The following is a 26,744-nucleotide window of genomic DNA, read 5'->3' as shown; positions in this document are numbered from 1 at the left end:
CCCGTTCACCCACCTCCGGCCGAACTCGTTTCGGCCGGATTGACCCCGGCCGGCCACCGTCGGCCGGCCGAATCCCATTAAAAATTTTCCAAAAACAGGGGATGAAAACCGGTTGTCATCCCTCTTTTCTCTCCCCTTAAATCTCCAAAAAAAAACAATAAATAGGTTGCCTTTCTCACCTCTAGTCGTCGGCGTGGTTTTCCGGCGGCGATGGCGGCTCCGGCAGCGGCGGCGGCTCCGGCGGCGGCGGCGGCTCTCAAGGAAGGGAAAGAGGAGGAATGGGGCTCTCAGAGAAGAGAAAGAGAGGGAGAGAGAGAGATAGAGAGGGAGAGAGAAGAGGGGAAGAGGGGAGAGGGAAGAGGGAAGAGGGGGGGGGGGGGGGTGTGCGGAGATCCCGCTGGCCGTTCGGCCGGCGGGTTCATCGTGGGAAGACCACGATGAATAGACTGAAGTCGGCATCCATTGCCGACTTCAGTTCATTAGGCCCAAGAACGGGCCCAATTTCTGGTCTTTACAACAAGCCCTTTCAAATTTCCTAATAAATGAAATGAAACAACAAGAATAAACAAGAAAATTAATTAAAAACAAGAAAAAGAAAGGGGAAAAAAAAGATAGGAACCTACAGCCAAAGCATCTAGATCTAGTCCAAGGAGAACAGCCAATCAATCAACACAAAATACAAACCGCATCATATGTATCACTCAATAAAATCATGGAATTAGAGACTCGTCACCCAGGCACCTATACCACACGCCCTGCCCTTGCTTTTTTTGTTTTTTTGTTTTTTGTTTTTCTGTTCTGATGAAGATGAATCAAACCTATCTAGCATGAGTACATCCAAAAAAAAGTCAAACAATAAAAATCTCTCTTAATCAAAGCAGCATAAAAGCACGATCAAACCAAAAAATTCCTTCCCAATAATCTGTCATATATAAAGATATCCAATCCTCCGTTCATCCTGCACTTGCTTCACCTCACAATGTCTAGATGGGAGGAAAGAAGCAATGACGATACCCGAGCATCACCTGCAGTTCACATAATTTTAAGGCTGCGAGATGCTTGACAAGCACCGGAAGCTTACCCAAGTCATGCCCACAAATCATGAGCTCATGCCTGACGCGATGAGAGGTAGTTGGCCTTAAAGGCAGTGATTGTAAACGAAGTAATGATTCATTAACTCCACTTGTGCTAAAAAAAAGTCATGATGAATATCACTTGATATATTACTGGTGATTACAACAAAGACTTGCAACTTTATCCACACAGGCACAAACGTAAAAAAAGAATAGCTGGGTCATGCCTTATCGCAAATGACATCACTAGGATGTATATGTAGTCATCTAAATAGGCTGCTAGCAGTTGGTACAAAGTCCGATTGGGAGAAGCATTTACATTCAAATCAGATATTGATATTGTGCAAATCTAAGTAAACATATCACAAATGCAACATTAATGAGCAACTAGAAGGTCAAGCAACAATTTGCTCCAGCAACATCTCCAATCATTTTTGAGCTGAAGTTCACTGGCACTAGACTGAAATTTGAGTGTCAGTTCTACCCTCTCTTGCCCAAAAGAATTCATTCTGCCTCAATATTGCAGGCATTCATCAAATTACCTTGCCCTAAGGACCCGACCCTGATGCGTCTTTCCCCTCTTGGTTGGCCGTCCCTACAATTGACAGATCGATGTCAAGTGAGTAAAATTATAACAGTCTCCATAGCAGGAAATCTAGGTTGATTGAAGATCGACAAGACCCACAGTTATTGAGGGAAAAAAGAACCAACAATTTGCAGAAATCATTACAAAAAAATTATAACAAAAAAGGGTGCCAAAAGTTTCATTCTCAAAAATAATTTATCACAAGAAAGTTCACTTCTGTTGCCTATAAAACACAAATTATCCATTGTTCATTTTAAAATAATTCTAAGATGCACTAAGAATACATAGAGGCATCAAGCAATTGGCTCACATTACATAATTCCTTTTCTTAAGATGGGATGTCATATAATAAAATATGATTTGGCTGCAAATTTTCCATTGATTTGCACTATGGCTAACATTAAGCATATTTATGGTAGTTGATTATAAGATTATGTTATGGGTAGCACAACAATCTAAACCTACTCCATCCTCTGTATTGTACTTGCAAATATGTAACCCATCTTTTTCTTAAATCCCAAACAGAGCATAAAACAATCCCTACCAAGAAGCAGATCTTCAACAAGGGCATTATATCAGAAAGATGGTGGATGAAGAAAGTGACTCGTATGATTTTGAGGGTGGTGGAGAATCATATCCTACATCTAATTGTCTGCTAAATAATGTGGGGTACCAGGTGCTGCACGTGCTTTAGTGCATTTTTTTTGAACCGAAAAAATAACATTAGAAGGGAACTATTTCTTGCTTCAAGGCATGACATAACCAACAAATTGGGAATAGACAACTTCAAAAAAAGGAGTTTTCAATAGTTAGTTGCATCATACAGCTTGCATGTGAATCAGAAGTATCCAAACTCCCATGTTTTCACCTCTTGAAACAGAAAATCACATGATTTCCAGGAAAAAAAAATGAAAGCAAATTCCATATGCAGATGACATAAATCAATATTTGAACATTTTAGATGGCTTTGCCCATATTTAGCTAAGATGTTAACAAAAAGAACTTACATGCAAGAAATCATAGACCTACACAACACCTAATTCCATCTCCAAAACCCTATTTACATCTCTCCATGTTAGAATAAAAGAATCATAAATTACAATAAGTTAATAACCCAAATTTTAAAAGTAAACCCCATAAGTGTACACAGAAAAAGGACCAATGAACATTACTTAGGAACTATCAATATTGGCATGACAAAAAAAGTGCCAAATACAGTTGTTGGCCATCGTCATCTCCATCACCCTACGTGATCTGGAGCACTTGTAGCTGAAAAGGTGTGGCTCTTTGTTGGCCTGTACTTGAGGAATCCTTGAACTAAACCTCACCCACATCGTTGCAAAAGGATATTGGGATCAAAGACCCTGCCCCTCCACCAAGCAGGTTCTCATGAGAGACAAGGTCTGCAATTCTGGGATGCCCCAGGCTCCCCTCCTTTCCTATCCTTCTTCCTACAGACCTCTTACCAACTTCTGAATTAGAGTTTCATCTTCTACCTCCATTCTAGGGAAGATGAGCTGGCTGTCTTAAAAGGCAATTGGGTGAATTGTTGGGTCTTAGTGGGGTCAAGAGTTTTTTATTTTCATGTGAAGGGGTTTTTGTTGTGATTCTTCTCTATTACACAAACATACACAGAGAGAGAGAGAGAGAGACAGACAGACAGAACACAACACCATCAAGTCCTAGACCTACACACAAAAAAGAAACTAGAATGCCAAAGAGGTTTAAATAAAATGCACATAAACACAAGGAAATGAGGGATAAAATCTCGCCTAATGAGCGGGGAGACACTTATAAGTGGGCACCAGAATACATATAAATCCAGGTGGTCATGAGAATGAAGACTATCTCAGCAACCTTCTCTTCCAGCTAAGCAAATAGCTGCAAAGGTTAGAAGAGGAAGGGAGAAGGGACATTCTTCACATGGCCATTTTCGAACAAAAAAAATCTTACAGGGAAAAAAACTGAAATCCATTTCCCCATTTGGTTGGACACAGTTTTTCAAACCTAAATTACAACCATGAGCTTTGAAATGGAATGTATATGCAGAAACCCACAATCTACTTATCGTATCAACTCAGGAAAGATAGCAGACGGTATTTAAAGAGAGAAAGTTTCAAAAATAACATCTGCACATGCAAATGCCTCAACAGCCAGCTAAGACCTAAGATAACATTATAAAAATTAGATGAAAAGGTGCTTGCACATGCTCAAGGTACTTGCATTGTAGTAAAACCTCATGGTTATGGTTACCGTATTTTTGAATCCCCAAGTCCGAACATATGAACAAACAATGTAATTTAGCTTCTGCAATTGTAGAAAATCAGTTCAATAAAGATGAATAAATCAACAATCAAGAGACTGAAAAGTTATTTTTTTAAAAAAAAACTTATGCCCTTATAATAGACAGATATGTAACACATAATTCATATGTGGATCTTGTAAGTCTCCAAGAAATCCAATAGGTAAGCTAAATTATTAAAGAGCAGTACCATAATTGGAAGAAAAGAGATGAATATGCGTCTTTACCAAGCTTATGATTCCAAAAAGATATAAAATATATGAATATCTCATGTTATCCAGATTTTAAACTTATTTTTCTCTCAACTATTAAGACCGACTATCAATAAGTGAATTTTTACACTGTCACATACAAGTGAATAGAAAAGTGCTAGACAAATATAGGCACCTCATCAGATGGATCTGCATGACGTGCTAATAAGGAGTGTACCTGCGACTGCTGCAAAGCTTCATGAGCACTGAAGGTGTCGGGAGCCTATCAGGAAGAAACACACAATGAAACATGTCATCCAAAATAGTACATTTGGTAAATTCAAGTACAGCTAAATTTTTACCTGTCTGGAGCCCAAAGGCTCTGATGGTGCACCTGTTTTACCAGATAACTGCTCATCAAGGAACCTCCTATGCATAGCTCCCATTCTTGTTATCATCATAGTCATCTGAGTTTGCATCTCAGTATATTTTTGCTCCATAGCATTCATTTTCTCCTTCATCATGCGCACCTCCTCATCAGCAGCCGTCTTAGCCTCTGAAACCATTTTCATGGCCTCACTGGGGGTTGGTCGTGGGCCCTAGATATCAGAGGGAGAAGGACCCAAACCATATGTATGCAGATGGCCAGGCTTTTCTTCTCCCATAATCCCAATCAATGCTACCATGTGAGCTCTCAGCTAGCTGTCTTGCTTGTTCATGAAGTTGTGACTGCAACAAAATCCAAAGTATCCAAATAATGCAGTTGAACAAGTAATAAGCTAATGCCCAAGAGTTCAAAAAGAGGCCATGGTATGGATATAGTTGTGAACAGTAGAAAACTAGAAACAACTCAGTAGTAATTCAAATATGTTTGTAGGTGCTTACAGGCCACTCTGCTTTTTTTTTTGGGTGGCAGTGTGTGTGGGTGTGTGTGTGTGTGTGTGTGTGGGGGGGGGGGGGGGGGGGGGGTGGTTGTAGGGGGGTTGGGGTGGAAGAGTTAAATTAAATAGAAATTTGCAAATTAGAATGCTTAAACATACAATTGCCTCCAATGAAGCCCCATCCACGGGCTGCCTGTTTTTGTGTGTATGGGTCAATACAAAAAGCTCCACCTGAGATAGCTCCTGCCTATCAGGCCTCTTCGCCCACTATTCATATAAACAACAATGAATTTCTGAGTTATGATGTAAATCTTTTTATATCGATGGCATGCATACAGATATAGGTTTCACCAAGTACACAAGCTTACCTCCTCTTCACGTATACATGCAAAGCTCTTTTGTACCAGAAGTATGGCCAAACCTCAGATGCACGTGATTAGCCCTGTTGGTTTCACTACGTGCCTACAAACAAGGGTGCAAGCATAATTGTCATGTTTCCATTTTCAGTGTGAAGGAGAAGAAACAGGTAAATGTAGATTTTGCCTTTTCAGCAGAAAAAATGATCATGTAAGACATCAAAGTTTATTATCATCTTGGAAACAAACATTATATTGTATGTGCCACTGGTGTTTCAGAATTCACGACAATTAGGCAGAAAGCCCTCAAATATTGTTATGTGAAGATATTGCTGAAAAAAAAAGAGATGGAAGATGTGCTCAAATTATATAAAAAGACACCAGCAAATTATAATATACATGGCAAGATTTTAAATTTATATAAAACTTTCAAACATATAATCTCATTGATTTTATGTTAAGATTTTAACTAGAGAAATAGAAAAACCTAATAAAAAAATAAGAATTTAACTGTCAATTGAATGAGAAATGTTTTAATAAAATAAAAATATTGCAAATAAAATTTATACAGGTGATGTGTTACTTTCCTCTTGTTCCGAATCTTGTAGCCAGAACTGGCAGTTTAAAAGGAGCAACTACTAATCAGTTGTGTAACAGTTTTGTGTGAATTTTCAATCTGACATCATCACTTCTGCTTATTTTTTTGAGGTTGATCAGGCCATCATGAAATATTTGGAAGGTAAAGACAAGGGCATAAAATGGACTAATAGCACTAAAGAAAATTTGAGAAAGACCTTCAAAGAATATGGGTTTTCATAGGCAATGGTGAAGTAGGAACAATTAGGCCAATTATGACAAGCTGTAAAGCAATAGCTGCGAGCTCAATTTAAGATGCTTAATTTCATAGTACCTCAGCAGCAGAAAAGAGGCTACTTGCATATAGATAAGCACAGGTTTTTGACAATAGGCACCACTGGTGCCCAATATACAATCTACAAATCTTTGTTCCCCTAGTCACCAATTATGGGCCGCACATCTGACTACTTCCGCATCCAGTAATATGGATGGGTTGACCCTTGCTATTTTAGCTTCACACTACAGCTGGAGGAAAAGGATGCAAATCATCAGAAGCTACCTTAAAGTATTATCGAGAAAATCTCATGTGAAATGGTTGTAAATCTAATTGATGAATGACTTGGTTGAGGTTTACTAGGAAGAAGACTTGGTTTCACATGATGCCAACAATGAAGTACGATCTGCCTTTAGTTTAATTCTTTCTCCATTTTGTAATACAAAAGACAACATATCCTCAATTGTGAGATTAGATATAATAAAACTTTTAGGTTAAAAAAATATTATATGTATTAATAAAGAAAATACCTATGTCATTCCTCATGTTTCTTGGGGAACATAACAGCGGACAGAGTCTGTTATGTTTTTAAGGGAAAATAAAAATAGACATTTAACTGAAACCTATGACTCACCCATGAACCAAAGCTAGAATTGCAGTGAATGATAACAAATATAGATAGTTAAAAGACATGGAGAGAAGAATGAGGAAATTGTTCAATAATGCTTTTTCTTGACAGAAGATGTCCAATAATGCTTGCTAGTATCACACACGTTCTTTATTGGCATTCCGATGTGGTCTATCGATTCTTTTATCACAAAGAACGCCCAAAACTCAAGTTATTAGATTCTTTGAATGCAGGATAAAGCAACTCAAACTTTCTGTCCCCTGGCATTTAACTTTCACCAATTTTTTTTGACAAAATATAGCACTCATCATATGTCAAAATAGCAAGCAGAAGGACTAAGATAACTGCAAATCCATGTTTCAACTTCATGATGAAATGGAACAAATTCAGAACAAGACATACTTGTAAATATCTACCAGATAGCAAGGTCAAATAGTTCAAAAGTTACACAGAATTGAAAAATTTCACCAGAGGGGGGATCGGCAAAAAGCCTTTCTTTTAGGAATCAAAATGTATGTTAGTAAAAAACTCTTAACTATATTAATAAGTTAACAATAGTGATAACTAACAAAAATATATGCATGTACACAAACTCATGGAATCACCTCATGTAACCTACACAAACATTCAGTAAACTTCAACTCAAACCTTCCCCTTTTTAGAGCTCCAATATGCCATGAGAAATGTCCACTGATCTCGTACAACCCTCTCATCACAATCCGCCAGCCGCTCCTCATCAGTCTTGTGACTATCATAATGGGCAGCCTTTAACTCAGCTTTCCAGTTCCTCCATTTTGTACCCAAGGACTTCAAGACCCAATCCTTACCAATTGGGTCAATGTCAAACTTGCAGCCTTTAACTCAGCTTTCCAGTTCCTCCATTTTCTACCCAGGGACTTCAAGACCCAATCCTTACCAATTGGGTCAATGTCAAACTTTGACTACATAAGACATTAGAAATCACACAATCAAATAATGGGGGTAAAAAATAAGAATGAACAAAATATGTTGCTTTTGATACCTCAACAAGCTGCCACATCTTCTCCTTATATCCATCTGGCATAGCCCTCCAATCAATAAAATTAAGGGGCGCCAAGTGCCCATCTCATGCTATAGTACCCAAGAAGTTGCTTAGCTTTGCTGCCTTCAGGCTGATTGGCTAGCCCAGGTTGTTGAAAGCAACACGTAAGCGCTGGCCCTCAGGACTGTTCCATACATCAAGGCACCGTGTAGGACCTCGACCCCTTCATTTTCTTGCAGAATTCATTCAAAAAGAGAATAATTAAAAAATAAAGATCAAAAAAGAAAAGGGGCAGCATAAAAGTTGATATGAAGATCATTGATGTCAAAGTAGTGAAAATTTAGGAAAAAAATGTTTGTTAGTAGCATGCAGGAATCCTTTAAAGCAGTCAACAGTGGATGGGACATAGAAAGCTACCAAACTATGTTAGGAACTATGAGCATGTTCTTTAGTTGTTCAGCACATTGCAAGATCTATAACGAAGATCATGAGCTATTCTCAAGAGATTTCATGGTTTCCAATAGAATGCATCAGCGAACAGGATCCTAACCCCCAACACAAATGGGGCTATAGAGACTCATCCTTTTACATGGCCTAAACACCATGAAGATACATGCCAATTTTTTTGAGGGATCAGCTTGGACTCTACACTCTCATGCACCCAAAACATCAATAATACAAATTTTGGTCAGATTTCCATCTTTCATCTGATCAAGGTTATCATAGTAAAGTTACTGAATAGTTAAATGACATCAGTAACACCTCGCTTATAATTAATTAGGCAATTATCAAGATGTTTGCAGAAAAAGCTAAATGGCAAAGTAGGACATGAGCTTACTGGATCCAATTGATCAAAGTACTAAAGTGTTTCCTTCTCTAACAAGATATGAACTACAACAACCAATGTGACTGCCCCAGTATTATAATTATAAATATTTACTGGATTCAAGTGAATAATCTACCAAATTTTTTACACCTGTCATAAGACATGAACTATGTCCACATGATCAATATGATTTTCTTGGATTCAAAATCCAAGATTAACAGGCTCTGTATATCAAGTGAATCTGAAAGGCTTCATCACTATGTTTCATTGATGCTTAGGCACATTGAATAAGCCAAGAAATGATATTTTGAGAAAACAAGACATCATCCAGAAAACTCCAAAACATGTGTGCAGGTAAGGTAGTAATGTCCACCTTTCAACTAATATTGGATGTTCTCTCAAAGATAAGTTGGTTCGTATTCTACAACGTGTTATTTATTCTGACCACAAAAACATGAAAAAAAATTCATACAACTCAAAGCAATTTGAATTGAAGTTTGTCTTATCATGGAGACAAACAAACAGCATTTTATAATATTGCACGGCTTTGGCTTTGTTTGATACTGAGAAGTACATAATAAGGACACTAAATTGAATATTTTTTTGATTTTCTTCATTTATATTGATGGCATGCTAGTTTCCAGAACATCTAAAGCTCTCCAATTCTACAAATAATTTATAACAATATGCAAATATCTACAGTCAATTTCACAAAGTTACTGCTATGGAATCAATCTTCAGTTTCTGAGGCACCACTCTAAAACAGCGCTTGCATTGTTGTTTTCTGTTTTTCTCTTTCCTATTATTTCAACATTTTGCACTGCATTGTGTCTCTACATATTTTTCTATGGCATCGCTAGAACAGAATTACCACCAACTTCGTGTCATCCCAAGAAGTATCTTCATATAGTCTCATCAGCGCAAATAAAAAACCATATAAACAAAAATGAGCACCCAAGACCAAGATCAGATATTGAAAGGAGGCATGGGAAAGATCATTCAGGAAAGTTTCAGCTTAGATTAATAGAACAAAACTTATATACATCCTTAAAACATCTGAAAGGGGAGTAACCACATATTACCGATATGGCAATACAGCCGATGCGATCTCCAGTGCCGCCAGAGAGAGGGAGGGGGGAGAGACAGAAAGAGGCGTACCGAGTAGCAGCAAAGTGTTCCTTCGCTCGCCATAGATGGCGGCCGGACCGAGGGCGTCGGGTGGAGGGATGGCCTTCAAAGAGACATGAGAAGGGGAGCAGAGGACTCCGAGTAGAGAGAAGAGAGGAAGCGATTTGGAGGGAAAAAAGAAACCTAAGCTTGGCGGTCGGCAATTTTCTGGGGGATAAATTGAAAGAATTCGCCGCCGGTCCGTGCTCAAGAAACGCCGCTAGGCTCCTTTATTTTGAAGTCAGGAGCAACAACGGCGACAATAATAACCATTATGGGACACGTGACATGCACGTTCAAAAAATGTAAGGCTATGATTTTACCTGGGCCGCATAACTGACGGTACGATGAAGCTGAAAGTTTACCTCGTTGGTGGTAATCTTGATCGGATGGTAAGCAATAACCTCAGGTAAAAAATAAAATTAGAATCATTAAACTCTACCAAAAAAAAAAGCAGCATGTGCAAGAGACTTGGAGACACAATTCCACTTTTTGTATGCTAATTCTTTTGGATGTCTTTGGTATTTTAAGGAGGAAATGTTATTCCTCGAATTGTGCAATGACACATGGAGATCTAGAGTTTTTGATACAATTGATTTTAAAAGAAATTCTAGTGAGATCACGACATAAGCTGATATTGAATGTTTTTCTCATATGTTTGTTGTAGTGCTAATAAGTTCTTTAAAATTAGAGAATTGCAGCCATTATTAATATAAATCAAGAACCAGATAGCTAATAAGTATATATAAGAAAAGGAGACAAGATATTTTGAAAATTTGGTCAACATTATATCTTGGTTAATATATAGATGCCAACCAGGAGATAATGACATGAAATTCATGCTAGGTAGACCCAAATGGAAACAGAAAAATACATGATCTCATTCATCAATGAGATAATAGATAGGCGGAGATGGTGTCATAGCAATAACATCGGAAACTTAGAACAAGCAATGCATAGCATTATTGATACAATGGTTTCTTCCTTAAAAAAGAATATTGGATAATTACTTACTAATCAGGTTCGTCTTCTACTAGAGGCCAAGTAAATTTTTTTTTAGCAACATGTAATGCACAATAAACTCAAGATTCAACAAAACAATTGGATTCTTGAAAAAACAATCAAATGAATAATGAAAAGATCATCTATTAGTGACAGTATTATGAGCAAGATGGTAACAAGCCCACTTACATTTCATAATAAATGAAATAAATAAAACGATAAGAGTTAACAAGAAAAATAAAAAAAGAAAAAAAAAAAGGAAAGTAAGAAGTAGTTCCAAATACAAACCAGACCATGAAAAATGCTTGGTGGATTTGGCCCAGCATAGAGGGCCATCATGAGCCAATCTATCAACACAAAATGCAGATCAAATCAGACTCATCTAGGGTACACCCAACAACTGACTTCCACTCAATAAAGACATTAGATATTTGTCACCCATGCATCTCATGCCACATGCACCTGAACAGTATGGCAGTGCCATTCCTGTTCAACTAAGATCCTCTGCAATGTGCAGGCCATACTGAAGAGTACTGTGTAGCCCTCGATGGCTCCCATCTGACGGCGGCTATCAAACAACTTTGAAAGTCGTCCATCTCCTCATGGCGGCCATCAAGGACTATACAACATTCTATGGTATAGCTTGTGCACCCATAGGATTCATGCTTACTTCTATTTCACTCGCATATAACTGATCACCGTCGACTTATCTATTATTTTAAAACCATACATGCAAAGAGCACCAGACCCAATCGAGTTTCCATCACCTAGGTGTCAATAAAGCAATTACAATGTCTGATCATCACATGCAGTTTGCATGATTTAAAGATAGTGAGGTGCATGACATGCACAAGAAAACCACCCCATGCCTACGGATCATGAGCTCAAGCTCATGCATTACGCAAAGAGGGCCAGACTCTCTTAAATAATAGCGATTTGTGAAAGTGTGATTTACCACACACGACTTATGAATGGAATTCATTACATAAGCAGCTTAGCTTTTTTATAGAAAAAAGAAATACTTTTTGCAAATTTATCCACAAAAAAAAATATTTGTGCCTTTTTAGAAACTCTAACATCTCTTGGTTGTATATATAAGCATTTTAAAAAAAATGGACAGTTCAAATAATTTAAAACAATACATATTTTTTTGATCACTTGATGTTAAGAGTCTCCAAATCATACAATTTTTGGTTTGCAAGCAGATTGAAAATATTAGGTCGCATTCAAACAACTTGAATTATTGGTATGAGATTCCTATCTTCCAACCTAGACCTTGCTAGATCTGAGTGAAGATCTAGTTGAGTGTAGCTAAGTTTACCTCTCTCTCTCTCTACTTATATTACATACATTGTATGCATATATTTATATATGTATGAATACATATGTTTGTACTTATGTATGTATATGCGCTTGTGTGTATATATGTTATGTTTTCGCTTCACCTTCGATGATCCATGATAGTGCCACACTATTCCGTCCTTCTGCCTACCTTCCTCCTTTTTCTTATCCTTGCAACTATATACTTAATTAGAAGAGAAAGGTTGGTGAGCTGGTTTTCAATCTCATGTAACACCTACATTTTATACATATCCTATAACTTTGTTATTAGTATTTCCTTACCAATATATTATAATATACATAATATGTTGTGGGATGGGGTTCCCAGTTTAGTCCCACATCGGCTAATCAGCGGAAAGGTCTGTGCCTTATAATGAGGAGGCCTAAAACCTTTCCTCACAAGGCGCCTTTTATAGGACAAAACCTTGAGGGTAGGTGGCAACCTCCGCGGACCCCCGCGCCGTCAGGGCTCGGGACTGTCATTGGGCTCCGGCCCTGGGCGACCTCCCGCAGACCCGAAGCGGCAATCCCAGAGCGGACAATACCTCGCGAGGGACGCAGATGCTTTCCCTGCTCGGCCGGTGTGTGGGCTGGTGTCGGGGTTCCGACCCCACATCAGATGGCGCTAGAGGAAGGGCCCCGGCCACGCACAGACCTTCCCACTGGGGGGGCTGTGTTGTGGGATGGGGTTCCCAGTTTAGTCCCACATCGGCTAATCAGCGGAAAGGTCTGTGCCTTATAATGAGGAGGCCTAAAACCTTTCCTCACGAGGCGCCTTTTATAGGACAAAACCGTGAGGGTAGGGGGCAACCTCCGCGGACCCCCGCGCCGTCAGGGCTCGGGACTGTCATTGGGACTGTCATTGGGCTCCGGCCCTGGGCGACCTCCCGCAGACCCGAAGCGGCAATCCCAGAGCGGACAATACCTCGCGAGGGACGCAGATGCTTTCCCTGCTCGGCCGGTGTGTGGGCTGGTGTCGGGGTTCCGACCCCACATCATAATATAATATAACATAACATAACATAATATAATATAATATAATATTGTATTTATTATATTATATTGTATATTATAATGATATTTTAATATGATAATTTAGCATTTGTTAGAAATAATAATATTATCTATTGTATTATAATAATATTAGTATAATATCATAATATTATAAAAATATCCTTATATTTTTATATTAAATATTAAATATTTATTATTATACTATCTAGATTTAAATATCAAAGTAAATATATAAATAAGGAATATTTTATAATACTAGTTTTTTGATAGCACAAATATTCAGATAATTGAAAGTACTATGCACTATCCTTTATTGTTATTTCATGATACTAAAAGTATTTTCTCAATGTTATTGCTAAATACATGTTACAGTATCACTGCACTTCATAAATATAGTTATATAAAAAAAATTTTTAATTAAAAACTCTGCTGCCCTTGATAGATGACAACTTTACTACTGATAGTGATACCAAATAGGGACCAAAATATTATACAGATATGGTCCTACAAGTAACCGAAAGGAATCCTTGATTTTTTGGAGCAAAATTATCTAAAAGCTACTGTCAGCCATGTCACCTTAAATAAATATTAAAAATAATATGTTCTATCCATTAACTTTATGTTTACTAACTATATGGATTATGATCTTTCAAATATCGAGACTCCCTCAACAATTTCAAAGTTAGAAGGTTCATAAATGCCATCCTTCCAATCAACCAAATCTATAACTTCTAAGTGATCCCTTGCTAATTTAAAATTTAAATGAGTGAGAAGTCATCAAATTTGGTATTGAAATAATATTTCTATTTTATTTACTTTCTTAAACGTGCATCAGACATGCATGGATTGCTAATATCAATTTAGGGTGATTTGGAGGACAATTCCCCCACAAAACGTACCATTCCTGATTCCTTCGAGCCACAGGTGTGGGCTCAAAGTCTAAACCCCCCCTTCCGCCGCATTATCCGATTCCGCCTCGGTCATACCAGTCGGAGCTATACACGTGATCAAATAATGGGCTCCGAGCTATCTTTCGATTCGAACATTTCTCCCTCCGGGGAACATCCGTACCATTCGATTGAACATTGGGTTCAGTGCGCGGACGGACTTCTAGTTACCTTTTCGAATTAATTGTTTTCCGAGTTCCTTCACGCAAAAGTCGTGTCTTAAAACCCTCGCAGTTTTAAGTGTTTCCTGTTCCGGGTCGTCACAGCTCATTCGAAGCAATCTCCGCGATGGCGACGCGGTTGCTTCCCTGGCATCATCGTACTCGACGAATCCTTCGTTTAGTAATTTTGCAATTGGTTAAAAAAGCCTCACGAGACTGTGGGGGTAGACTGATAGCCGCTGGGGGCCGCAGCATTTCAGGACCTACCGTTGTCGGGGCAGAGTTGTGTGCTGCTTGGGAGGGCCTATCCTTTGCGAGGAGGGCTCTCGGTGCTGTCCGGGTGTTTCTCGAGGGAGACTCCTCGGTGGTGATCGACTGGATTCAGGGGGTGGATAGGTTCGGTGATGGCCATCCACTTATCCTTGAGACTAGGAGACTGGCTCAGGAGATGGGTGACTTTCATGCTGCACATGTGTATCGGGAGGCGAACAGAGCGGCTGACTGGGTCGCCTCCTATGTTGCCCGGCACTCGAGAGGGTTTCTTTGGACATCAGTAGCTGAGTGTCCTACCCCGTTGTTGTCTTTACTTTCTTTCGATATGGCCGCATGTACTCAAGCTAGAAATATATAAATTGCCGTTTTCACCAAAAAAAAAAAAAAAAAAAAAAAAAAAAAAAAAAAAAAAAAAAAAAAAAAAAAAAAAAAAAAAAAGCCTCACGAGTCCCTCGAAGCGAAAAAACCCAGAAACCCACCCCACGCGAAGCTGCTCATTTTTTGATGACTTGGGTGCACTTCTGGGCTCCTCGGCAAGCGTGAATGCTCGAAATTATTGCACTTCCCTAGACCTTCATCCAAAAAACAGGAAACAGAATCTTCTAGAAATCAAGACGCGATTTCTTTCCTTGACCGTGGTCCACGGGTTTTGTTCCCTTTCGTTTATTCCCGGCGTCGGGCTTCTCGCAACGGCGGATATAAAAAAATCGTCGCTGCCCAGTGGGCCTCTTCTAGAAACGAGAAATATCGCTCTCCCTTCGTAATTCCCCCGCCGCGTTCCATTCCCCAAGGCCCAGTCCCACTCGCCTCTCTTTGGACTCCGGATCGAAGGGGTGGGCGAGGAGTAGCTCACCCGGATCTCGATCTCCGCTGCCCGATCAGAGCTCGCGATCGATCGTCGTCTTCGCGGGCGGCGGCGAATCCGGCAATGGCGTCGCAGTCGTACGTCGACAAGATGCAGCTCCGGCAGAGCTACCGAAATCTTTGGCACGTCGATCTCATGAGCACCATGACAGCCGACTGCCCTTGTGAGCCACTTGTTGTCCCCGATATATCGAACTTTTATTTTTTTCTCGCTTGTTTTATGGTGATGTCTGACCGATGTGATCGTTGTTTTCCTCAGATTGTTGCTTGGCGCTCTGGTGGTGAGTGTTTCGAGCTTCATGTTGTGTTTTTTACTGTTTCTTGGTTCGATCTTGAGAGACCTATCCAATGCAGCTGCTTTTCTTGTATTGATTCAGTCCACCGATGTTTCTTTCTCTTTTTGTTAATTATATATATAATATATGATGAGTGCTTCTGAATTTTTTGTGTAATCCCTGAGGTCTAAGGTTTTGGGCGCAATTCGACTTGGAATATATTTCAATCGACTTTTTGCATTTTTTGATTCCTTTTAGTTTTTCTATCTTTATTTCTCCTTCTCACTGTGGTTCTCCTTAAAGTATGTATGCTTGACGGATGCTGAATAAGTGGATGAATAGTAATCTTAGTTTTATCGCTCGGTTGCTACTATGTGAATAGTAGAAATCGGCTACTTGAATCTTTTACCGGTGTCGAAGATCTAACAACTGGACTATTTACTTCGTCTGAAAGAAATAGAAATAATATCTTAAGGAGAAACGAGGAGAAGATGAAAGGGAAAGAAAGAAAGGGTGAGGTTTTAGTGATGCTTTTACCGCACAAACAGCAATAAAAAAAAATAGACTCAATCATCTGGAAATGGTTTGATTTTAGGCATCAAAATGCTTATGATTGTGCAGAATATGAAATTTAGTTTATAACAATGATACTTTTACAAGAAATTTGGGATCTTAATAGAACTCTACTGAAACGTGAACTTTTCTAAGCCAATTGTCTTTTCGCAATTAGTTTCTCCATGAAATATCTAATTTAGGACTCAAAACAACCTGTCCTGTCTTGTCTTTTTCAGATCATCATAATATGACCTAAACAAACTGCATGTTACTGGAAGCTTAAACTTACATACTTCCATGTCTCGGTCGTTCATCTTCAACTACAGCACATTACATCTATGTCAATTATATGATGGCTATAGATACAACAAACTTCTGTGAATTGTTCTGTGACAATCACTATTGGTTCTGGTTCAATGATCGCAAAGTAAATTATCCTACCATATATCATCTAATAGAAACTTTTGGGTGCATTTACAAATTTATATGCCATCATGTACGTGCGGGATGGTGTCTGGAATATTTGGAGTTAACCATATAAAATTACACTGATATCCACACGTAAAGTGCATACTTTGACAATGATGCCAAACATATCTAGAGCAGCAATGATGAGGTTTCATTTAATTTAATCAACTCTGGAATTTATTTGATTTTTATTTGGTTCATGGAATTTTTTTCTGGTGTTTATTTTAGGTTATTGGATACTTGATACCAGGATAAGCAGACGGTCCAGACCTGTTATTGAGAAGAAATTCTAGCCCTTTTGTAAAAGTCAAATAAATGATAAGAGCTTGAAGCAGAATCTAGATGCCCTTTGGTAGGATGACAATAGTTTCTTTTGCTGGTTCTGCCAAAGCTGTCATACTAGAGTTGTCTATGTCTACTGTAAGAATTTTCAATGTTAAACACAATGAACTTTTTATTCCTTGTTTCATGACTAGCCGACTAGTAGACAATTTTCAGAATAACACGTACCATCCATCACGAAATTTGGTGTATTGATAACAAAGAAAAATGATGAAGAAAATAACCGCGGAATTCTAGAGTGGAAGAATTGATCCTAGTACTCATGTGTCTGGAAATGGAAATTCATTACTCTTTTTACAGCCTATTATTCTGATATGCCAGAATTCACAATGGTTTCATGCACATGCATCATTGTTTCTTGCAGAATAGTGTGCACGTGCATGTGTGTATGTGGCAGTTGCCTCAGGTCAGTCTTAGATGTGACTTGTACATAATGATCTCTGTGCATTCACACTCCACAGTGATCACTTTCTCAGAAGTCAGAATAGTTATCTGCAGTGATCATAAAGGACATTGTGTAAAGAGCGAAATGTTAAAGAATGTCTTTGTTGCTATTTTCAGTTTAGCACACTACATAAGTTTAGGGTTAAATTTAGTTTTAGACTCTTCTCAGGCAGAATTTGATCTAAATGTTTCAATCCTGGCCAAAGGATCTGACTGAATGTTTTAATTTTGGACAGGCAGTACTGAGATCACAATTTTACAGTAATCATTTGCATGATTTGGAAACATGTAAATTGCAAGATGCAGACCATGTAGTTTATAAACTGCTTAGGGGTGGGTTGAAATGGATAATGTTATATGAGGTAGCAGTGACATTATCACTGTCATGGCAAAAGCATGTAGAAATAGAAGGAAAAGATGCATATGGTGTTTTTATATATTTATATTGGCTTGCTAGTTCAGGTATATATAAGATAACAGTTCAGTCAAATGCATTTATGCAGTCTATTTAATTATGTACTTAAATGCAGAAGCTTAAGTATGTAGTAATATAATATAGAATGTCTTATATTAGATCAATTTTATATTTGTTCGTGCACTTGTGCGTGCATGTGTGCACAGGAGCAAATTGCTTATGCTCTTATTGGGGACAAACATGCTGACAGATGGAAGCAGAATTGCTCAGTCATGCAGATATAAACAATCTCTCACTCTCTTATATATTTGTATAATGAGTATACAAATAATTGCAAACATATGTGGATTTAGAAGAAAAGGTTAATATTGGGCCCTTTTAGCAGCAAGTCCGTGGTTCACCATAGGGACCTGTACATCCTGTAATGATTGTACTATACTGTGCCAGTAAGGTACTGGTACAGTACCAAGTTTAGTATGGTGCAAGGGCTAAACCGGCTTGTATAGGGTCAAACCGATCGGTTCCACCCCATTTTTTTTGCTGTACCAACCTTATTGCCTAGTTTCGAGAAGTACCATTGCTGAGCGTGAGAAAAAGGTATCCTAACCTTGCATCATTACGAGAGTTGCATCATACCATACTGGGCATACTATACCGTACTAGTAAGACACCTAATTCGCCTACAACGAACCTTGCAGCGATGGAGTGGTATTTTTTAGATTGCACTAAGCAAACTTGTCTGAATGTGCGTGTAGGTACATGCTTTCAGCAAGCAACATATATGAATCTCAACAGGCAAAGCATGTTTTTATGTCTTCTGTTTGCTGTGACACTGCTTTTTTATTGAGAAATAAGTCAAATTTACTGCTCACAGTTCTTGTCTCCATTTGCACTCTACATGCCTTGAATTACCTGTTTTTATCTGTCAAGCATGACCATTGATCTTAATCATTTGACAAAGTGACATGAGAAAGAAATTTACTATGGGTTGGCCTATGTTAGTTTTGTACTTTGCCCTTCTAGGTTTTTACTGTCCTTGGGTGAAAATCATGGATATCTGATTGAAATCGGTGGTTTGAGTTGTTTATATACTCAATATTTGCATCATTCTGCTAATGCTTGATCATGTAACATGCTCCAGTTTTCATTATTTTTTGCTTTGCTTTACATATAATGGAAACATTATTACCATTTTATGCTAATTGAATTGGTTTACATGTTTATTTTTATTTTTTTAATCACGGTCTCATGCAAAATCTAATGCCTTGAATTAGTTTGAATATTCTCTAACACACTTGTTTCTCCTTAGTGGGCCATGTGTATCTTATATGCTCCGCAAACGAGCTCTTTACAATGACATGTCAAGGTAATTTCAGCTGTCTTTTCTTCAGCATAAACTATAGAAGTAGATAACCTTTCTTTCTTTCTATGATCATTTTTTTTTCTCTGTCCTTGTATGACTGCTTTCTATTTAGGTATGTCTGCTGTGCTGGCTATCTACCATGTAGTGGCAAGTGTGGGGAGAGTCGATGCCCAGAGTTTTGCCTTTGCACTGAGGTATTAAATCACTTTATTTTTTTTCTTTTTTTTATTTCACTTTTTTTTTTATTTCACGACGTCATTCATTGACCTAAAATAAGGAGGTCCTTTATCTTTTGATATTGTCATAATGTATTATAATTGTTAATGTTGTTATGACATTTGAAAGCCTGGTATCTTTAGTTGGCATTGTCACTGTCTTGAATTTGCATCGTTTTAAAAAAAAAAAGGTTCTTTACCTTATCTTAAACCAAAGAAAAATAAGCACCTGAATCAATTTAATAGACAATCAGGTCTTGTGAGCATCTTTTACATGAGCACGAACTCTGTAATTGAAACACTATGTTAACTAATTTCCTTCTACAGAGAATGTCTATTATGTTATAGGTATATTGTCTCTTTAATTTTTTTTTTCAATGACAGATATATAAAGTTTGAATGAGATATACCAATTCTGGTACTTTGATAAATTGTTTGAACATCCCCATCAAGGTTTACGGAATCAGTATCGAAAGTCGTATCAGCTGATGATTGGTTTGGTACGATACAGGTCCATACCATGCCATTCTGGGACGAACTGAAAACAGGGAGAGGGAGAGAAAGAGAGGAAGAGAGAGGCAGCGGGGGAGGGAGAGGGAGAGGGAGGGAGGGAATAATGGAGGGAGGAAGGGGGAGAGAGAGCAGAGAGGGTTGGAATCTAGGGAAGAGGACCACCATGGACATAGGGGGAAGAGAGTTAGATAGAGAGAGAGATGGAAAGAGAGGGGGGAGAGAGAAACTCTAACCCTTGGAGAGGGAGGGAGGAGGGGGGGAGAGAGAAGCCCTAACCCGAACCCTGGGAGAGGGAGAGGAGAGAAAGGGAGGGAGGGAGAGAGGGAGAGGGGGAAGAGGAAGGAGAGGGAGGAAGGGAGAGAGAGGAGCATGACTCACCTGTTAGGAACGAGAGAAGTGGCTGGAGGAGGCTTCGTGAGGGTGTCGATAGAGAAAGGAGCCATTGAAGGAGGCTCGTGAGGGCATCAGAATAGAGAGGAGCAGCCGAAAAGGCTTTGCAAGGGTGTCGGGAGAGAGAGGAGCAGCCACACACATCAAGAAGGGGAGAGACAAAGCTCGCACGGTTGGGAGGGAGAAAGATAAGCCTCGACTTAACTTATGCTGAATTGTGCTGGTGATCGACTGGTCTAATTTGATACATTCCAATACATATGATTGGTATGCTGAATCATGTCGGTAACCCCATGCTCTCCTATAGATAAACTTACAGAAGATTATTTTCCCTGTAGAGGAGAGCATTGTTGTCTCAAAGAATGAGAAGACATTTTAGTCTTGTTCAACTCTACAAACTTCTCTCCTTGCATCCATGGGATGTTCATATACACATGTATGCACATAAAAACTACAAAATTGATATTAGAATATCATATTTTGAACATACTATTCAAAAAAGCTAGTAAGTCAAAAAAAATATAGATCAAAAACTCAAAATAAATTCTAAAATCTTTAGCAATAGTCTTCACAAACATGTGCATCAGCATTGAGTGAAGGAAAAAGTGAAGGGATGTTTTTTAGCATTTCAGATGACAGCATGAGTTGGATGTTGTTTGTGTAATGCGTTATGTACAATTAAAAGATAGTATTTTCCCCTTTTAGTTCATCTAATTCTGAGTAAATGCTAGATTATGTATATAAAAGGCCTTGCTATATGCATTGAATCTTATCATTCTGTTCCATTTCTATTTACTTGCATTTGTTTTAACACTACTATTTTTTCAGATCCTTGCAAAACTTTTATCCAGCTCTGGAAGGTCTCCTGTTGTTTCCATGAATCTTCTTACATGAATTGAAGACTCTTCTTTTTGGAGTCTCCTTTAGTAGATGTGCATGCTATCTTAGTTTTTCTCCATTTCATTTTCCTCTTTTGGTGCAACAAGTGCCATGTCTAGAAATAATAAAGACGAGGAGAAGAAGGGGCTGGGGGGAAGAAATGAGAAACAGAGATATATCTGCTTCTTTTACCATACAGGGGATCTCAATGATTTAGGAAGTTGGAAATGCCAGCTACCCTTCTAAAGAAATAAATGTGTGTATCGGATGCTTATATGACTGAGATTGGAGGGAAATAAGGAATTATTGGCAGGTCATTCCCCCTTTCTCTTTTCTATTTTTCTTCTGGTGCGAGGGGGCCCTTGAGACTTATCATATTTATTCTCTGTTTCCAGAATTTTTCATAAATAGTGATTGAAAACATACCTTTTCTCGTTAGTTTATATGTGAAAGGCAGTTCTAAAATGTGTACTTTATAGCGGCAGCAGCCAGTTTTACTTGACGGTTATATTGAGGTTGGCTTTCATGCTTCATGATAGATCGAGATTACTTTACTCAGTTTATAATTCTTTTCCATCCTTTCTTTTAAAAAGAAATGATAATTTTTTGTCCTCTTGTTATTATCTTGCCAGGAAGGTTGACGATTCTCAAATTTAGAACCATGTGATGAGTTAACCTTCAGTTACTCTTCTTTTGTAATTAGAATCCTTAACCATTCTCCAAAATCCTTCTAAAATTGCAATTACGTGTTGATAACCATACCCTGTGCACATCGTTTTCATCAAGTTTACAGTTTTGTACTTTTAAACTACTTGATTGTTGTAGTTTTAGTGAAATTTCAGGTCTGCCTCAAAACACCAGCAGCATGAAACTTTTTTAACTTATATAAGCCCCCATACGCTTTAGTTTCTTCCCTGCTCAAGTATATGCTGAATCCTTTACCATAAAGCCCTTATTAATCAGCAAAGCCAGCCCTTCCCTGCATCATATTTACCATTGCTTGGCTTCTGGTATCCTTGCTTGAAGAAATATCTTCCCAACTGTCATGTATGCTTCACTAAGGTCCATTTAAATTATGTTTCTCTTTGTATGTGCTGCTTACAGTTAGACTTGCAAATTGTTCGTGTTATCACTACCGTAATACAACAAGCAATAGGACATTCCATCTTATTAGATCCAATTTTTAAGTTCTAGTTCTTTTCTATAGTGTTTAATAAATAATTCCACATTTTGTTCTGTTACATACCCGAAAGGTACTCTTTGGCATCTCATCTTGTTACTTCTTGTTCTTGGTATCATGCAACCACAACTGCCAGCCTATGTTATGATGTCAAATTTTCTCTGTTTTTTCTCATCCGGATGTGTTATTTCTTTTAATTTTGCCATAAAAACATATTACTGCCATGATTTTCATAATATCCTTTCTAGGATATTTATTTGCCATTCTTAGTTTGTAGGTTTTGGTCAAATCTAACTCTGGGATCCTTTCTGTACTGATCCATATACTTTGTCTGTCCCTATAACTAGGTAATTCACCAGCTCTATACTTCTTGCTCATTCATCAATCAATTTGTCATGCAAAGTAGTTCAGATCCTATGTAAATCTATATCTTAAAAGTAATAACTTTTGTTATTAGGAAAAATGTTGTTTCAATATTAATAACTACTAATATTTGGTATCTAATGAGTTTTTTTGGGTAAACTTTTAAATATGCTAGGCATGTGTTGCATTCCTGCATATAAAACATGTATTTTATCCGTATGTTGTATTCCTCCAAACAAAAGCAGTGCGCAATAATGATATAGTTTTAGAGATCATGAGCTTATAATTGACCTGGCCTTTTGATTCTTTTTTTTCAATGTACCTATGTTAAACTAAAAGAGGGAACTGCTAGCAACAAAGGAGCAGCTCTCTCTCTCTCTCTCTCTCTTCCTTTCATCTCACTCACTGATAGCCAGCAGCAAAGGACAGCGGTGGTCGGTTGAGTCATGTTGAGTTTGATATTCTTCAAGTTGGACATGGGTTAATCGCTAGTCTTGTATTTGGACTTGAGCTTGACTCATTTAATCAATGGGATTGGTACAATGTTTATTCAGGTGTAAACTTTAGAACTAAATCAAACATGCTGTGTTATTTTTTGTTTTAGATCATTTGTATCAGACTTCTGTCAGCCCCTTTATGAGTGCTGTTTTGGGACCTATTATTAACCCACAAATCCTGAATTCTAGACAGGGTGGGGTTGCTTCTTATTCTAAATGCATTTGCAACCCTTACTGTACCTTTTATAACATGTGAGCTTGCATGTTAAATGCAGTTATAGGGATAACATGTATCATTCTTTTGGTGTAAAGTTTAGAGTTTCTTCTACTGTAATTTTAGTTCATAGGAAGCCTTTTTTAATTTATAATTTATTCCTTCTATCCTAGTTGTTGCACGAGTGCTACTAAAATTTACTTATGTTAAATAACTATTAATGTTTGACCATATTTTTCTCAAATTTTTCTAGTTTTGTTCTTCATATCATACTTATGCGTTGTTCCTACTCCTATCTACCATAACTCATAATTCATTCCTCCTATCCTACTTGTCTCACAGGTGCTAATAAAATTTACTTTTATTAAATAGCTAATAACGTATACCCATTTTTTTATTTGTTTGTTTAATTTTTCATATTTTATTACACTTATGTGTGATACCTACTTTGATCACAATATTGTTGATCAAGTTTTTATCTAGTAGCCATGATTTATCCCTTTTAAGCTTGGAACATTAAATTGCCATCTGAAACATTTTATTTTGTTTTATCTTTTTAAAGGTCATTCTTCTTGTTCAAGGTGCCACATTTCTGGTTGAATATTAATTGTGTAATCTTTCACTGCTCAGTTTTCAGTTCATTTGGAAGCTCATCTATCTCATCCTTTCAATTCAGTGCTGCTTCTGCTCATCACATCTAGTTTCTTCACCATAATCAATTTGAAATGGTTTATGTTCTTGATAACCAATTCCCTTTTATCACAAGGTTGGGTTACATTTGGGTTCATTGCTTTAAAATCACCCTTATATGGTGTTGATAGTTATATGTATTTGATAACTTCACCCTTGTTGGTGTATATAAACCAAACTGAAGAATCCTATCCTATGAGAGCATGTGCAGAAAATTAGTGCTATAGTTTCATTTGCATTTTAGAATGGTCTTATATACAATATTAAATGGAAAAAATTGAATGTGTATATGCAATATTAAATGGAAAAAAAAATTGAATTGTGTATTCTCCTTCCCTGTGTACAGACAAAACTTGAGCTATGAAATGTCATTCAATAACTGGATCTTACACATTCATTTATGGATATTGAAATTCTGCTTGACAATTCTGTTTCAGGTTTTCCTATGCTTTGGTAACTCAGTTTCCTCGACACGCTTCTTGCTGCAAGATGAGTTCAACATACAGACGACTCAGTGCGATAACTGCATTATTGTACTTATCTTTCTTCCAAATATATCAATTCTTGTTCTGAAACGAGCTGCTGTCTTAGAAAATTGCACTTTAATATACATTTAAATGCAGGGATTCATGTTCTGCCTCCAACAAATTGCATGCATTTTCTCCATTGTTGCCATGATTGTTGGAAGTGATGAAATCAAGGATGCTTCCCAGACTTTGTCCTGCCTGGCTGACTTTGTATACTGGACGTAAGGCTGCTTTCTTTTCCATCTTTATTTTTAGTTCTTGTTAGAGACCATTAAGGACCATACTTATGTACTTGCATATTATTTGCAGGGCCTGTGCATGCATGCAGGTAAGCAAGAATGCCTAGGTTATGTCAGAATTCCATCTGCCTTTTTGCGTTTCCAGTGACACTTTTCAATTGATACTTTTGTATTTTTGAGTTCAGACACAACATAAGATCGAAATGGATAAGAGAGATGGTAAGTTTGGTCCATCACCAGTGATGGCAGTGCCTCCAGTCCAACAAATGTCACGCATTGATCAGCCTATTCCACCTCCTGTTGGATATCCACCCCAGCCAGTGTATGGGCAAACTTACGGGTATCCACCACCTCCTCAGGGTGGATATCCACCTGCCTATTTCCAAGCCGATTCTTACCCACCACCTGCTTATCCTGCTGGAAACAAGTAGAGGGAATTTGCATCAATAGGAAAACTGGGATTTAGGTTGACATGCGTATAAGGGAAGCATAAGATTTTAGTCATTTCTTGGTCTTCAGATATTCTTTTGAGGGGCTTACCTCTGTTTTCTGGGAGTACTACATTCTTAGAAGTTCACGATACATTGAATAATGCGTACAAACAACAGTTTGATCACTTTATCTTCCAGAGTTCCTTGTCTATTACTTGTACTGGCAGAATCTTGGTTATTATGTTGTATTCTTTTCCCTTATCTTGACACACAATGATTCCATGATGTTACATAGGAATTTCTCTCTGCTTGTTTTCTGCAAAATCTAAATGACTTCTTAGTATTTATCAATATTTAATGATTGCAAAAACTTTAATTATTACTTATAGTAAACTATGTAGCAAGTTTGAGAAAAGTTTTAAAATTGTCTTCCATTTCTTGATCCCAGGTCTTCCCGTTGTCTCTTCTTTCCGAAGCGCATTGCAAAGTCGAGCACTTCATAGTTAGTTCAGCCTTCAGAACATTGTGCTCATAGTTTGCTAAAATTTAAGAATGAAAAATTCAAGCTATTCATGTTTGCAACTAGAAATTTGTGAAATGATTAATAATCAGCATAATGGGAGTATCAGCAACATCGACTGGAAAATAACGAAATGCCTGGACGGTTCTACAACGGAAAAGAACTTTGGGTCCTGCTTGAGATAATATATCGAAGACAACTCGATTTATATACTGATAAAATTAATTTCATGCTGAAAAGGAGACGACACCATGTCAGATGTTGTGTGTTTCTGTCAGATATCCGGGCCAAGGTTGCAGTTCCCCAGCCGAGTTGTTAGTGTCTGACTTCTTTAGCAATATTAGGCCATTCTTTACACAACCATAGAAAACTTCTAAAAAGGAGAAAAATAAAAGTTGGGTATCTGTATTGTATTATTCTATAATAAAAGTCATAGAAAATCGCCAACCAGCCAGCCTTAGCTCAGATGATTGGCATCTGTATTGTATTCCTCAAAAGGAGAAAAAATAAGTTGAATAGTATTTCCTTGGATACCCTACACTCATGATCTCTCTCCTTGCTATGGTTATCTTCTATTAATTCGATCAAAATTATTAGTTGAGTTCTTCGTCAGCTATCACGTTCGGGTTCAGGAACGAAGCACAATTGCCTCTTCCGAATTTGAATTCGGTTTTCCTTCTTCTCTTAGGCAGAATCCCACTTGAACAAGTTTTCTGGGAAACTCATGCGATATTTTTAGAA

At 37.8% G+C, this 26,744-nt stretch overlaps 1 protein-coding gene and 1 long non-coding RNA gene across 5 annotated transcripts; one reads left to right on the top strand and one right to left on the bottom strand.

Annotated features, from left to right (window-relative positions):
* Positions 1-1,202: 1,202 nt before the first annotated feature.
* Positions 1,203-10,096, bottom strand: LOC103702688. 4 transcript variants are annotated; one of them, XR_003384796.2, is made up of 7 exons: positions 7,889-10,096; positions 7,473-7,808; positions 5,402-5,495; positions 5,193-5,300; positions 4,515-4,881; positions 4,349-4,435; positions 1,203-1,668 (listed from the first exon to the last, which is right to left on the bottom strand). It is a non-coding gene; the product is annotated as an uncharacterized LOC103702688 (long non-coding RNA). The 4 variants fall into 4 exon arrangements; XR_005510651.1 differs by having other exon boundaries at positions 4,391-4,435; XR_003384798.2 differs by having other exon boundaries at positions 7,487-7,808.
* A 5,172-nt stretch (positions 10,097-15,268) lies between these two features.
* LOC103702691 lies at positions 15,269-26,242 on the top strand. Its single transcript, XM_008785228.3, has 8 exons — positions 15,269-15,647; positions 15,743-15,764; positions 19,292-19,348; positions 19,458-19,539; positions 24,724-24,819; positions 24,910-25,034; positions 25,123-25,141; positions 25,238-26,242. The coding sequence occupies exons 1-8, from the start codon at positions 15,548-15,550 to the stop codon at positions 25,481-25,483; spliced, it is 747 nt and encodes a 248-aa protein (XP_008783450.1). The 5' UTR covers positions 15,269-15,547; the 3' UTR covers positions 25,484-26,242.
* The last annotated feature ends 502 nt before the right edge of the window (positions 26,243-26,744 follow it).

Source organism: Phoenix dactylifera, chromosome 2 (assembly GCF_009389715.1).
Source record: "Phoenix dactylifera cultivar Barhee BC4 chromosome 2, palm_55x_up_171113_PBpolish2nd_filt_p, whole genome shotgun sequence".
Taxonomy (NCBI): Eukaryota; Viridiplantae; Streptophyta; class Magnoliopsida; order Arecales; family Arecaceae; genus Phoenix; species Phoenix dactylifera.
The sequence above is the reverse complement of the archived record's forward strand: the minus strand, read 5'-3'. Positions and strand labels throughout refer to the sequence as shown.

Coding starts and splice junctions, on each gene's coding strand:
- LOC103702691 (XM_008785228.3), top strand. CDS start 15,548: ATGGCGTCGCAGTCGTACGTCGACAAGATGCAGCTCCGGCAGAGCTAC. Junction 19,349..19,457: donor CTTTACAATGACATGTCAAG/GTAATTTCAGCT, acceptor CTTTCTATTTAG/GTATGTCTGCTGTGCTGGCT. Junction 24,820..24,909: donor AGTGCGATAACTGCATTATT/GTACTTATCTTT, acceptor ATTTAAATGCAG/GGATTCATGTTCTGCCTCCA.